General features: G+C 27.9%; 1 protein-coding gene across 1 annotated transcript; it reads right to left on the reverse strand.

The window, feature by feature from the left end:
• Positions 1-928: 928 nt before the first annotated feature.
• Positions 929-13,733, reverse strand: LOC129975044 (EEF1A lysine methyltransferase 1-like). Its single transcript, XM_056087915.1, has 4 exons — positions 13,364-13,733; positions 9,461-9,543; positions 3,124-3,401; positions 929-1,396 (listed from the first exon to the last, which is right to left on the reverse strand). The coding sequence occupies exons 1-4, from the start codon at positions 13,583-13,585 to the stop codon at positions 1,251-1,253; spliced, it is 729 nt and encodes a 242-aa protein (XP_055943890.1). The 5' UTR covers positions 13,586-13,733; the 3' UTR covers positions 929-1,250.
• Positions 13,734-13,818: the final 85 nt, after the last annotated feature.

Consider the following 13,818-nt stretch of genomic DNA (forward strand, 5'->3'; position numbering starts at 1 on the left):
GTGAGTTATATATATATATATTTTCCTATTGTAAATAGTTTTGATTTCAAATATAAAAATAGATCCATTGTTAAATGTTATTATCTGATCTATACTTATAAAAAAATATTTGTATATGATATCTGCTTTTTGACACACAGATAGTCATAACTCAATGCATCTCAAAATGCTATTTTTTATTATCTTTTATTATATATTTTGTTTATTTCTTATTTTGCTTTTTTTTATAAGTACCACTTATGATTGTTGGTGGAAAAAAAACCAATGCACTATCAGATAAGACTTAGCTATAAATTTCTAGCTAGTGCATTGAATTTAATATCGATAGTTTAGCTGAAAAACTAAGGATCCAAACTAAAATTACTGCACTCACCCATTCTATCTCTTTTATACTTTTTAAAATAATACCTGGATCATTTTTATCTGAGTTAAAGCAAGAATAATTGACATAACTTTTTAAATTGTTTTCCTGAAGTATTTAAAGGGTTTAATCGTTCTCTTTGCTAAGAGAATGAATGGACATTTTCCATTTTTGTTAATCTATTATTAATTAACATGCAAATTCTTTCAAATCTCCCAGGCTGAGGTAGAAACCATTCTTTCAGAATATATTTACAGCTGAGAGGATTCATTCTTAAAACTAATTCCCCCTCCTTTAAAAAGCAAAAGAAAAGAATGCTTAAGGCAATGTCATGTTGTTACTTACTGTTAGTATTCTTATGTACTATACTAAAATGTGAACATATAATACAAAAATTAATGAGTAGTATGTTTGAGTAAAAGGAGGAAACATATTTCTATTTTTAAATATTAATATATTTTTATATTAGTGCAAGTAATGCAATATAAAAATAGAAAGTTAATCTTTTTTATAATATTAAGATACTGAAGAATTGGTTAATTTTTAAAATGTAATATTATTATAGTAATGATTGTTATGATAGAAATTATTCAATACATTAAACAACTGTAAAATAAATATATAACTTTAACTTATTATTTGGATTTCAAGTTAAGAGTAAAAAAACATTTAATTATACATAGAAGGAAGCAACCAGAAGTAATAAACATCAGGAAGAAGAAAGAATTGAATACCTGAACAATTAAAGAAAGCTGATGATTTCCTTTATGCAAAGCAGGAAGTATTTACTTTTATAATTGAGTAGTAACATTTGTTTTATCTAATTTGTTTATGCTTGTGGCATGATGAGTTGTTTTTGTACCAGTGAAATATGATTAAAACAAAGCTGTCATTTTTTAATAGAAGCTATAATTTCATCTAGATTAAAGTTTGCATAACATTTAAATTCATTGCCTAGTTTTTTCTCATGCTGAGGTTTGAAGTTGCAAGTTTGAAGATTTAATAATTTCTTAGCAGCTTCTTCCATGATAGCACCTATGGAGAAATACATAATTAAAGCAGTTTCAACATCAAATAAAAGAATCAAAAAACATTATTTTAGTTTTAAAAAAAATCAGTCTACAGAACTAAAATTTATATATATATATACAATAATAGTTCCATAAAATTTTGTATCCTTACAAGTTCATCTAAATTCAAAATTATATATATATTAAAAAAAAATGCAAATCTATTCTTGCACATATCATGCAACTTTAAAATGCACTACACATTACAAAAACTTTGGCTTTGACATAACATTAGGGGTATTTAATAAATATATAATGGATTGCTTTTTAGTTATTTAAATTTTTTTCATTATAGTTAATGTTTTTTTCCTTACTTTAAAATATATCTTATTAGATTGATCTCCTTATTTCTTTCTTATATAAGGTGAGTTGTAAATTATTAAAACTAAAATAATTTAAAGCAAAATTTTATCAGACCAAAATTTAACCTTCATTCTTCTGCTTTATCATTTATAAATAAAGAATATATATATATATATATATATATATATATATATATATATATATATATATTGTAACTTCCTAATTTTAGTGGAATTTTTCTTCCTTGTTGTAACTAGAAGCATAGTAACCTGTCTCAATAAATGTAGTATAGTCAATTTACTATAGGTCCATATTACTTTTTATATGAGATGCCATTTTGAATGTAAAGGTCTTAAAAGGATTTTACCAATCATGTGGTGTGTGTTTGTATATGAAAGTAATAAGATAAAGAAAATCTCAGACTAGACAAACTTATAGCAAGAAATTTCCGACAAAAAAAGGGAGAATTGTAGTTACATTTCAAGCAAAAATCAAATAGAATAAATATATTTTATGACATACAGGCATACATTCTGACTTCAATGAAAGATATTTCCTTTAAAATAAATTCTGTATTTTTAAAAAATTGCATTATATGCTTTTTATGGAATTGTAGAATGTGAAAATCTATATTTCTGTAGTAAAGTTTCTATTTAATGGAATTCTGAGAGAAATATTTTACTATAATACAGTAAATTCTTTCATAATCAATATCCAGTTAGGCAGAAAAATCAAAATAAAGGCATTTTCAGAGATATGAATTGAGGTCTTCATACTTTGGTTAATATAAGTAATTCCATTCATATTCAATAATTCCATTCATATTCAATAATTCCATTCATATTCAAGTTGATGATGAAAAATAGTTAAACATGAACTGGGAAAGTAGAAATAGAATGAGGGAAATGTTAAAGATGATATACAGACAAAGGGAAATGTGATAGGAAGCAAATGAAGAATTGCAGGCTTACATAAAATTTGTTGAACAATAATAATTTACATAGCTTAATTGAATACATAGTGATATTTTATACAACCTCAGAGACAATCTTTTAAACATGTTATGACACCAAGAAATAGTTGTATTTCATTTGATATACTTCATAATTTTTTAAAGGTGTATGATTTTATTTCTCTAACATATAAAATAATTTATTGGTGTTATAATTTGAAATATTTTGTATTATTTAACTGTGGTTGATACATCAGTAAAAACTGATCTAAAGATTTTACATGCTATAATTACTACAAATGGTGTCACAAAACAGAAATATGTGAATTTTAAAAATGTATAATTAATTCTACACAAAAACATTGTTTCCAATATTTGGGCTCAATTGTTGATCATTTATAGAGTCTACTATATACTGAAGACTAAAAATTAATTACCTGTGCAGAGAATAACTTTTTTATCTGTCAAAAAGTTTATGGTTTGTGTAAATTTTTCCAAGCATTCTTCAGACAGAAATGGTGGATCAGCTATAACCAAATCGAAATAAGATGACAACTTGGAATCTAACTGTAAAGGAGATTTGTAATCATAAAAAACAAATTGTCCAGGAAATTTATCCTGAAATCTTTTGTCATATTCAAACAAGTAGTGTTTTTTTGACTCTGATATTTTTCTCAGTTGATTGTAAACTGAAGGAGATGAAACACAAGCTATCCTGCAATTAAAAGAAATAAGAGATGTGAAATTAATAAATATAATTAATTAATTAATATAATAAGAAAACATAATTAAAAGTTAAACAGTTAAAATGTTTTCTAGACTTTTCAAGTTTTGTAGAAATATCTTATAGAAAATTATAGCAGGATTTACAACCTTTGTTTTTTCCCCTAGAATGGCAGATTTAACAAGTGAACATGCAACAGAATATTCCATTTTTGAAACTAAGATAATGAAGATTATTATTAATCAAAAGTCAAGGTCAAAAACTGCTTTGCTGTTTATTTATGTAATGAATAAAAGTATTGAAAAGAGATGTAGACCTATGATCTCAAGTGTTGTAGTTTAATAATATGTTAGGGGTTGCTTCATCTGCTTTTATTTAATTTTTAGGAATTTGTTCTTAATAACACAAATACTAAACTCTATTTAATATGATTATAATACATACAGATATAAATTTAGTAACTAAAGTAATAAAGTATGCTAAAATTAAATTTAAAAAATATTAAATATACAAAAAAACTTGCAGAAATAAAACTGTTATCACTAAAAAGTTAGTTTTTTTAAAAAATAATATAAAAAAGGTTTATATATTACAATATATTCTAAAATTGTTAGGGAAAAGTAGTAAAACTTTTGAAATCCTTTCTTTGCAAGTAAGTACAAGCTAAGAAGTAACTATTTGCCAAATTTAGTATTCTAAGTTCAAAGTTTAAAGCTTTATAAACTTTAAAGCTTTGAAAGACTTTACATCATAAATATTGTAATTTACTGTAAGTGCAAAAAAAGTGCTAAAAGTAGAAATATTTTCTTTGCTTATTACAAAAGATATATATAGCTTGAACTACAAATTAAATTTCTTTCACAAAAAAAAAAAGCTCTTTTCCTGGGATAATTCATATATTAATTTATTTGTAGTTTTTATAGAGGCGATTGCATTAAAATTTGAAATATTTTAATCTCCCTCTTTGAATAGCTCAGTAGTAAATGTTGCATTTTTAATTTAAAATTAATATTAAGAAATCTCAAAATACAAATGCAAACTAAGATGAAATTACCATTCATATTTTTTGTAATAAAAAAGTATCTACAGTGCAAAAACACATTAAATATAGTCTTGGAAATCATAATATATAAATTAATGGTTCTCAAATTCATCACATTACAGCTTATAAAAATCATGTGATTTGCAGAATTTAGGCATTTATTGTTTTATTAAGGTATGTATATATATATATATATATATGTGTGTGTGGTGTCTGGAGCGTCATCTTGGTGGCGCTCATGTCATCACTCAGCAGCCAATACGAAGCTGTCTGATTCCTACCAGCAGACTCTGTATTCGGTTATGTAAAAGCGTTCGTCGATGTAAAACAGCCCAGCGGTTCGTCGAGTTCATTAAATTCATTTGTTATCATATTGTGTGTGATTCTTGTAATATGAGCCATCTCTAAGCATTAATCTCAACTGGGCTTTCCCCTAGGGCCCGTGAGATTAGTAGAGATATATAATATATAAGGCCCATTCCATGGATTTTGAAACCAAGGGGCAAATTTTTTTTTAATCTATTATCATGGTTATAACACATAATTTTAATGAAAAATATCTGATTTTGCTTGTTGTTGACTTGATTTTTGTGTAAAAATATTAGATCTCATCAAAAATTGCATTTTTTAAAACCTTGGCTGAGAATTTGTAAATGGCCTGTTTCATTATTATATTTTTTAAAGGTTTCTATAATTATTTCACCTTTCATAAGGTGCCTATAGAATTTTAATTTTCAATTGTTAATATGTTTTTAGTAATACTATATCAAAAAATTACAAATTAATGTCTATTTTGGCTTTGTTTTAACAATCAAAGCTAATGAAGATTGTGGAGTGTCACATACATGACCATTAAAACTTTTTTTTTATTTTTTGCATCATTAAATTAATAGAAAGTTCTAAATTTTTATTTTCTAAATATAATCATACTATTTGATGAAACTGCATTTAAAAATTTAAAAAATATTATAATTAATTTATAATTTTCAATGGTCAGGTATGTGACTTCAAGCAGTTATGTATGTGACATTGAATTATAAAATCCAAAGCAGTTATTTTAAATTCATCTCACCAGATGGCAGTACATTCCTTTACTTCTCCAGCTATAACCTAATGTTTGTTTTTAAGCAAAGGTTCACAGCACACTGTGTTTGAAGTATGCTGCAAGTCAGATTTTGCTATCTTTAAGCATCTTAGTCTTATTTTGCTATTTTAAGCTTAAAATATGGATGATGAACAAAGAATAAAAAATGCTACTAAACAAAAGAGATATTATGAGAAAAAAAGAAATGATCCTGATTTTAAAGAGAAAGAAAAGCTAAGGCAGAAAAAAATAAGAGATTTAAAAGCAGCAACTATGACAAAAAAGGAGAAAAAGAAACAAAAGCAAGCAGCTAGAGAAAGGCAGAGGAAATGCAGAGCAGCCAAAAAGATAAGTAATTCTACAAAAATTTCAAGTTTGAATTCTTCTATTGCGACTACCCCAGAATGTTCTCCTTATACAGTTCCCCAGACACTTGGCAAAGCAGTTAAAAAAACTTTGAAAGCCTTACCAACCTCACCTCGAAAACGAATGGCTGTAGTCAGCAATTTAGTGGAAAAGGTAGGTTTAAAACTGCAAAAGGAAAGAGAGTCCAATATCAGTGATAATAATCAAAACAAAGAACTTGTGGCAGACTTCTTGTGCCGAGCAGACATAGTCTACACTGCTCCAGGAATGCATGATGAAATGATAATTTGGGAAAATGGCATTAAAAAACGTGTTCGTAAACATTTTCTTACAATGTATATGAAAGAAGCACATGCTTTGTTTAAGGAAGAAAATCCAAGCATTAATATTGGATATTCAAAATTTTGCAGTTTAAGACCTAAAAATGTTCTTCTTCTTAAAGACACACCTAGTGATCAGTGTAAATGCAAGAGTCATGAGAATTTCATTCTTTTGTTAAAAGGATTAAATATTGATTATAACAATGATTTTTGGAAAGAAGTGCTGTGCAATTCAGACTTGGAATCAAAGTGTTGGGAAACAAAATGTGATAAATGTAATGCTGGAAAATTGCTTTTAGATTTTATTGGCAAAAAAGGATTAAATAATGCTTCTAATGTACAATGGCACCAATGGGTTAAGTCAGAAAATAAGCGCTTCTATAAAGAAACCAATGAAGGTTGCATAGCTGAATTAACTGATAATGTTTTAGAAAATTTTCAAAGTTTTAAGCAGCATGTAAAAATTAAACGAATCCAAGCTGCTGCCTTTCAATCTGATATAAAGCAAAGCAATACTGTTGTATTGCAAGTAGATTTTGCTATGAGTTATTCATGTGAGTGGCAAAGTGAAATACAGTCTGCACTATGGAGCCGGGAAAACGTAACTTTGTTTACAGCTGCATTATTTGAAAAGAATCATAAAACACAGAGTTATCTTATTGTAAGTGATACTAAAGATAAATCTAAGCTATCTGTGTCTGCTTTCATTTTGAAGCTTTTGGAAATTATTAAATTTCAGGCAAATAAACCAAAATTAATAATTTGGAGCGATGGACCATCCAGCGAGTTTAAAAACAAATTTATTTGTTACTTCCTCTTTATTTTATTCAAAACACAAAAGCATTTTTCTAGTTTCGAATGGAAATATTCAGCAACTTCCCATGGAAAGGGAGTTGTTGATGGGATAGGAGGTACTGCAAAGTCCCGAGTCTATGCGGAAGTAAAGGCAAGAAGAGCTATAGTACAGAATGCAGTTGATTTTGCTACAGTTGCTGCAAAAGTAGTACAAAATATCACTGTCATTCCTATGCTGCAAAAGGATATAGATAAAACTCAAATTGATTGGAATTTAGCTAAGGATGTTCCAGGAATTAAAAAAGCCCACATAATTAAATGTTTGGATGAACACATTTGTTTATTTACAAGTCAGCAAAATTTGGATACAACTGTGCAAGAGCTATGCTTTTGTAAAAATACAGAACAGTGTTTGAAAAGAACTCCATTACTTGCACAAAATCACACTTCTGCATATATTTCACTTGGCAAGTTTTTACTTGTAAAAGTGTTTGGAAAAAAGTCCTGGAAGCCTTATGTAGCACAGGTGTCTGCATTAGATAACACCGAAATCAATGTTATTTTCCTAAAGCAGGTATCCGTATGCAACTTCATTTATCAAGAGAATGATATAGGAGTTATTCAGCGGGATGACATAATTAGAGTATTGCCAACACCTATAATTAACGGTCGCAATACTGTAATATTTCAAAATGCAGTTATGTGAAATTGAACGATGTCACATACATGACTACTTGTCACATACATGACCTGTAAAGTTACATTTTTTTTTTAATTGAAAAATTAAAGAAATATTTAATGCATTTATTAGTTTGTCTTCATTAAACCTTTTTCTTATGGGAAACTTTTTTTAAGCACGTTTCATGCATATAATTCACTGATTTTTTTAAAGAAAGTTGGTGTTATCAAATCACAGTTCCAATTTTTGTCACATACGTGACTATCTAAAAAAAATTTTAAAAGGTCTCTCAAAATTTAAATACAAATATATTTTTCATTACCATTTATTAAAACTCTTTTTTAATTGTCTAACAAAATTAAATTTTTGACTTTCACTACATTTGTACATAAATTTATCAGATATTTATGCATATCTTTTAGTCCGATTGTCACATACATTACCGTGGAATGGGCCATAATCTATATATATAGAGAGATATTTGATATATAATCCGATTAGTAGAGGCCTGATTTTCAAGCCAGAGTTAACATGTCTCTACACATATTTTTATAAATATATATATATAAATAGCATAAAACATATATTTTATAAGTAGTTTCATGGCCGAGAAGAGAGATACTTTTGAATATTTAGAACTTTGCTTTACTCTATCTCGGTAGTATAATTCATGTACAAGACGCGATAGCAAAACTAACATCCATTCACATTGCAATACAAATGCAAAGAGCAAAATAATTTTTCTGAGTTATTTTATACTATGAGATTCTGATAGGGATTCTTTGACATGTGTAGATTTAGGAAAGTGAAATATATGTATCTTTTTAAAGAATTTGCTTAGAACGACAGATTTTTATCCCTTCACTTGGAGCGTGCCATAGTGATGAGCAATTTTACGGAGCTTGTGTAGCATGAATTAGATAAAAAAGGTGGAATTAAATCAGGAAATAAGAGAACATTTTAAAATCAAGGTAATATGTGTTAAATTAAGATAAATATTAAGAAATTAACTAGGATTTTATTTAGAAAGAGGTGCATCTAAATTTTATGACACTACAAAAATTATGAGAAAGTTGAGGGGAAAAAAAAAATTCCCATTGCTTTGAAAAAAATTTGATTGTATTAGGATTAGAAAATAATGAATAAAGCACATTTCTCTCTCTTACTGCTTTAAAAGCATTTGAAAACACAACCAATTGTATGTTAATATATGCGGAACATTTCAGTCATTCATAACTCACTGCCATGTACATTTTACTAATAAATGTTTACTTTAAGGAGAAAACCACACCCATATATATTTCTCGTATTATTCTCTTAAAGACTTAGTGGATGAATGTTCAAATGTCTTTTGATTGACTTTATGCATCATCACAAAGATGTAACCATTCTCCACTAATTGTAGCATAAGTCACTAGCAAATGATTTAGAACTTTCACCATAATTTTACAAGCTAGCTGTGTGCCTGCAACTATTACCATATGTTTCATGCAATACAAACAAATTTGGCTCTTGTGTCATAAGCCCTATTGTATTTTCTTGTCTTGTAATGATAAAAATGAGAATGTTTAATCATATTAAGATCAAATTTTATGAAATTTTTGATCAAAATAATGATTTATAGTTGTTGGTCACTAATAAAAAACTATGCAGAATATTAATAGTGAGATTTTATCAAATAGCTTTTAAATTATTTGTAAATAGAAAAAAGAATTAAAATTGTCTCCTTAAAAAAGTAAGAGCAAATCTATGCAAAATACTTACCGACCATTTTCTCCTACACATTCTAATGCTGCTTTAGCAAGCAAAGTTGATGTTTCCTCATCATACCAAAATTGGCTTAATTCCTGAGAGGAAAATAAATATTAACAAAGTTAAAACAATTTTTCATGTAAGTATACATATAATATGTTTCTAACCCTTACATTTAAACTTATCTATCCCAAACTGAAAAAAATATTTCATATGAAATATTTCCTATAATTTTAACTGTTGATGTATATTGAAAAATAAAATGTTGAAAATTATATCAATTTTAAAAATGCATACTTTCTAACATCTTTCATTTGTTGCATTGATTTAAATTATAATGAATATTTAAAATGGGAAAAGAAATATTCTCATCAAAGAAACAGAAACAATTATCTATTATATTTATGATTTCATAATTTTTCATAACAAGTACCATATTTATGATTCTTCATAAATTATAGTATAATTTGTAAAGAAAATACATTTCTAATACAGTATTATTTGTAAAATGTTTCCAAAATATTTATTCACTAATATTTATAATACATATGTTGTAAATTATTATAAATTAGCAATTATGATTTTTTCTTCTTCTCATTCTTCCTTTATTTTCTGCATTTAATTTTCATAAAAGATAAATACAGCATGTAATTCCAACTTAAATAAGTTTAATCTTTTTCTCATGCACAATATCATGAGACCATCATATGTAAGCAAACTAAAATATCCTTAAACATGTAGGAACAAATGTCTTTAAATTTTATCTTTAAAGACATTTGTCTTTTATCAACTTCAATCTTTAAATTTTTATTCATGTAATTATAAAATGAAAATTTATACAGAAGTATTCATAATTTTGGAAGTAAAGAAATTCATCACTTGCAATAATCAACAGGTGCACTTCTTATCAATATGATAATAAAGTTTAATTTTTTTAAAAACTCCTGAAAAAATAAGTATATTTTTTAATTATAGTTTCAATTATATGTATAAACAGATGCACTATATTGTTGAATATACAAAACAGAGCAATATATAACAAACTCTAAACAAAGCATATGTAAGAGACAATCAACGTCACACAGTTTTAAAAACTCATAATCAGAATTGATTTGAAGTTATATCAATATGATTTAATATAACTATAATAATAATTAAATATAACTAATGTTTCTGTCAAATTAGTCAGACATTAAAGGTGAATAGTTTTAAATAAAAAAAAAGGGGGGTCCACTCCATTGCAATTAAAATTGATAAAGTTACAAAAATTTGACAATTATTATCTTATAAAAATACACAGTTTTAACTCACTCCATCAACTGTCTTAAAGAAGATATGTCAATCAGTGCCTGGAATTTTCCCAAGGCTAATTGGCCTAAGATTATGAAAATGTTAATTGTACTTAAAATGTCATTTTCAAAACTTCATAATTCAGTCAGAGTTGATTGCAGAAGTTTCTTTTGGGGGGAGGGGGGAATTTAAAAGATGAATTGTAAAGAAATTTGTATTTTACAGAATATGATTCCTAAAGACAAAAGGATTATATAAAATTTGGTCTTTATTTAAATATATTTATTGACTGAAACAAAATATTATTATTTAAGTCATTTAAATCCTTCTTAAAGCAAAGAAAATTTATTTTTATAAAGAATCAGAAATTCTTTTTATTGAATGATTCTTTGAAACATTGCATAAATTATAAAAGTTATTTTCATTGTACAATGAACCGTAAGACTTCTATAACAGTATGAGCTATATGACTATCAAAATTTGAAGCTTAAAAGTATTTTGCTGAAGCAACTATTAAGTGTCCAAGTCACATGTTATTGTTGTTGTTGCTAATCTCCATGGCCTGACTTAGTCAGACCAAATCCAAAAATCCGTTGACAAGAAGAAAGTCAAAAACGAGGAAGGGAGAAGAATAAATTTCTCCCCAAAGAAGTCCTAAACAGTCTAGAATATGTTCAGCAAAGCCTGATGTTCATAGCATTTCGGGCAAAATTTTTTACCCTGAGAAAAGAAAAGACATTTAAGGTGGCCACTGGCAAGGCACGACAGACATGTGTTGGTTTTACTATCACAAGGAAGAATTAAGTACTGGCCCGGCTTATTGGCTCTATACCAATCATGAGTAGGGGAACCATCCAGTTCTTCTTATTTAGGAATATCGCCTGAGAGAACAGTTCTATGTGAACTCAGTGGAAGTCGCTAGGCTGCTTCCTTTCTTTGCAAGCCTGTCTGCTATTTCGTTACCAAGTAGATCCACATCAGATGGGATCCACTGGAAATGAATATCATGTTGGAGTGAAATCAGCTTCAACTTCTGAAGAATAGACAAACTTGCTTTATCTCCAACATAGGTACAATTGTTAAGGTGTTCCATTGAGCTGCGGCTATCAGTAAGAATCCACAGGTTCTTATAATTATTTTCGTGTAAAATGGTCTTAAGCCCCTCATCGATTGCTAGAAGTTCGCTTCTAAAAATGGAACAGAAGTCTGGATTTCGTTGGCATAGAGAAAAACTAGACTGAGGAGTTACAATATAGATGCCACTACCTGCAAAATTGTCTATTTTGCTGCCATCAGTATACAATTTAATGTCACATTTAGGGATTTTATTAATGACTTCCAAAGCCAATTGTCTAAGGTAATCTGGCTCATTTTCCTTTTTATTAATGGGAACTGGGAGGTTGAAATGAAAGTGAACCCAAAGTTCTTCAGTAGGATTCATACAGGAGTGAAGAGAATGTGGCTCTACATTTTTAGGAATTACATTCTGAGACAAGACTTGACTAAAGGGACTATTTTTCTTGAGTCTCTAGAGGTTAGTCCAATTACTTAGGTATTTTGAGGTGTGGTGTTGAATGCCATAACTGGAAAGTTTGTTGTAATATTTGATAAGATTAGCATGTCTTCTAACATGGGGAGGTTTCAGGTCGGCTTTATAAAGGACAATATCTGAGGGGCAACTTCGCTTCAGACCAGTTATTATACGAGCTGCACTCAGTTGTACCGGTTCAAGTTTCTTCAAGTTGGAATCAGAAGCACAGCAATTGGCCTTCTAGAGTCCAAACTCAATGAGTCTTTGAAGGCCTTGTCCGAGTTTGCTGCAGAACTTAAATTTAATCCTGCCAAATTGATTACTACCTTTTTTACAACCCATAAACACTTATACAACTACAAACCAAAATTGATGCTTGAAAATGAAGAACTTGAATATGAAAAACATCCAAAATACTTAGAATTTGTTTTGGATTCTGAACTTACAAGTAATAAGCACATTGATTACATCGTCTCAAAAGCAAGAAAACGATTAAACATCCTTAAATATATTGCAGGTAGAGACTGGGGAGCTGACGCGACTACCCTTAGAACTACTTATCTAGCTATCATCAGACCTTTACTTAATATGGATTCCCAAGTTACATAAAATATTTAATTAAATATTTTAGTGAGCAATAATCACAGTAAATTAGCTAGCTGCCAAATGCAATTAGCTAAAAATAAAGCAAATATTATTTTTCTTTAAGAACTGCTGAAAATATTATAACACAAAATTGAATTTTAAATATCTTAAAATTCAAAAAAAAAAAAAATCCTTTTAATGATAGCAATTTAATTTCCAAACTGCTAAACAAAACAGCATTAGGGTTATTAGAAGATCGTTTTGTTGAGTTGCCATACTGGCAACTGGACAAACTCGGGAACACACTAAACTACACTTCAACCTGACTTTATATTAGTAATAATTGAGACTTCAATTTTTTTTAATGAAAACTAAACAATAAGTAATAATAATAATGATTTCAAAAATAGTTATAAGTTTAATAACAATGGCATTCTTATCCAAAATTTAATATGAATAATTTTAGAGTTTTCAAAAAGACATTCTTATGTTCATAAGAAAATACAAACCCAATCCTCTTCCACAAATGTACTTTCTGCCTCTGCAGTAGATTTATAAACTTCTTCTAAATGACTCAATAAGGCTAACCGAGCCTCTTCTGAAAGAACTAAATCATCATCATCAACTCCATTGTCAGAACTGTACGATTCAATCATATTTTTAGCATGAATCAACCTAGCTAATTGGGTTTGTTCAAAATCTGTACTTTCAACATTTGTCTTTTCTTCCATTTTAAAAATGTTAATCAATATTGATTTTTAAGTAATTTGCTTCCAAAATTTACGTTTTTAAATTTATAAAAAAAATTTAAATAGAATGTCACAAGAAATAGAGAAATTTGAAAATAATTTTGCCATGCTTCACAGTTTGTTTTTGTTTTTGTACCTAAGAACCGCTCGGCTTTACCTGCATTGATTTAAGAAGGTTTATTTTTTTTTCTCGTCAATAACAATTTGAATTGAAA

Source organism: Argiope bruennichi, chromosome 7 (assembly GCF_947563725.1).
Source record: "Argiope bruennichi chromosome 7, qqArgBrue1.1, whole genome shotgun sequence".
In the NCBI taxonomy this organism is placed as follows: Eukaryota; Metazoa; Arthropoda; class Arachnida; order Araneae; family Araneidae; genus Argiope; species Argiope bruennichi.

Coding starts and splice junctions, on each gene's coding strand:
- LOC129975044 (XM_056087915.1), bottom strand. CDS start 13,585: ATGGAAGAAAAGACAAATGTTGAAAGTACAGATTTTGAACAAACCCAA. Junction 9,544..13,363: donor CATTTGTGGAAGAGGATTGG/GTTTGTATTTTC, acceptor TTTTCCTCTCAG/GAATTAAGCCAATTTTGGTA. Junction 3,402..9,460: donor TGTGTAGGAGAAAATGGTCG/GTAAGTATTTTG, acceptor TTTTAATTGCAG/GATAGCTTGTGTTTCATCTC.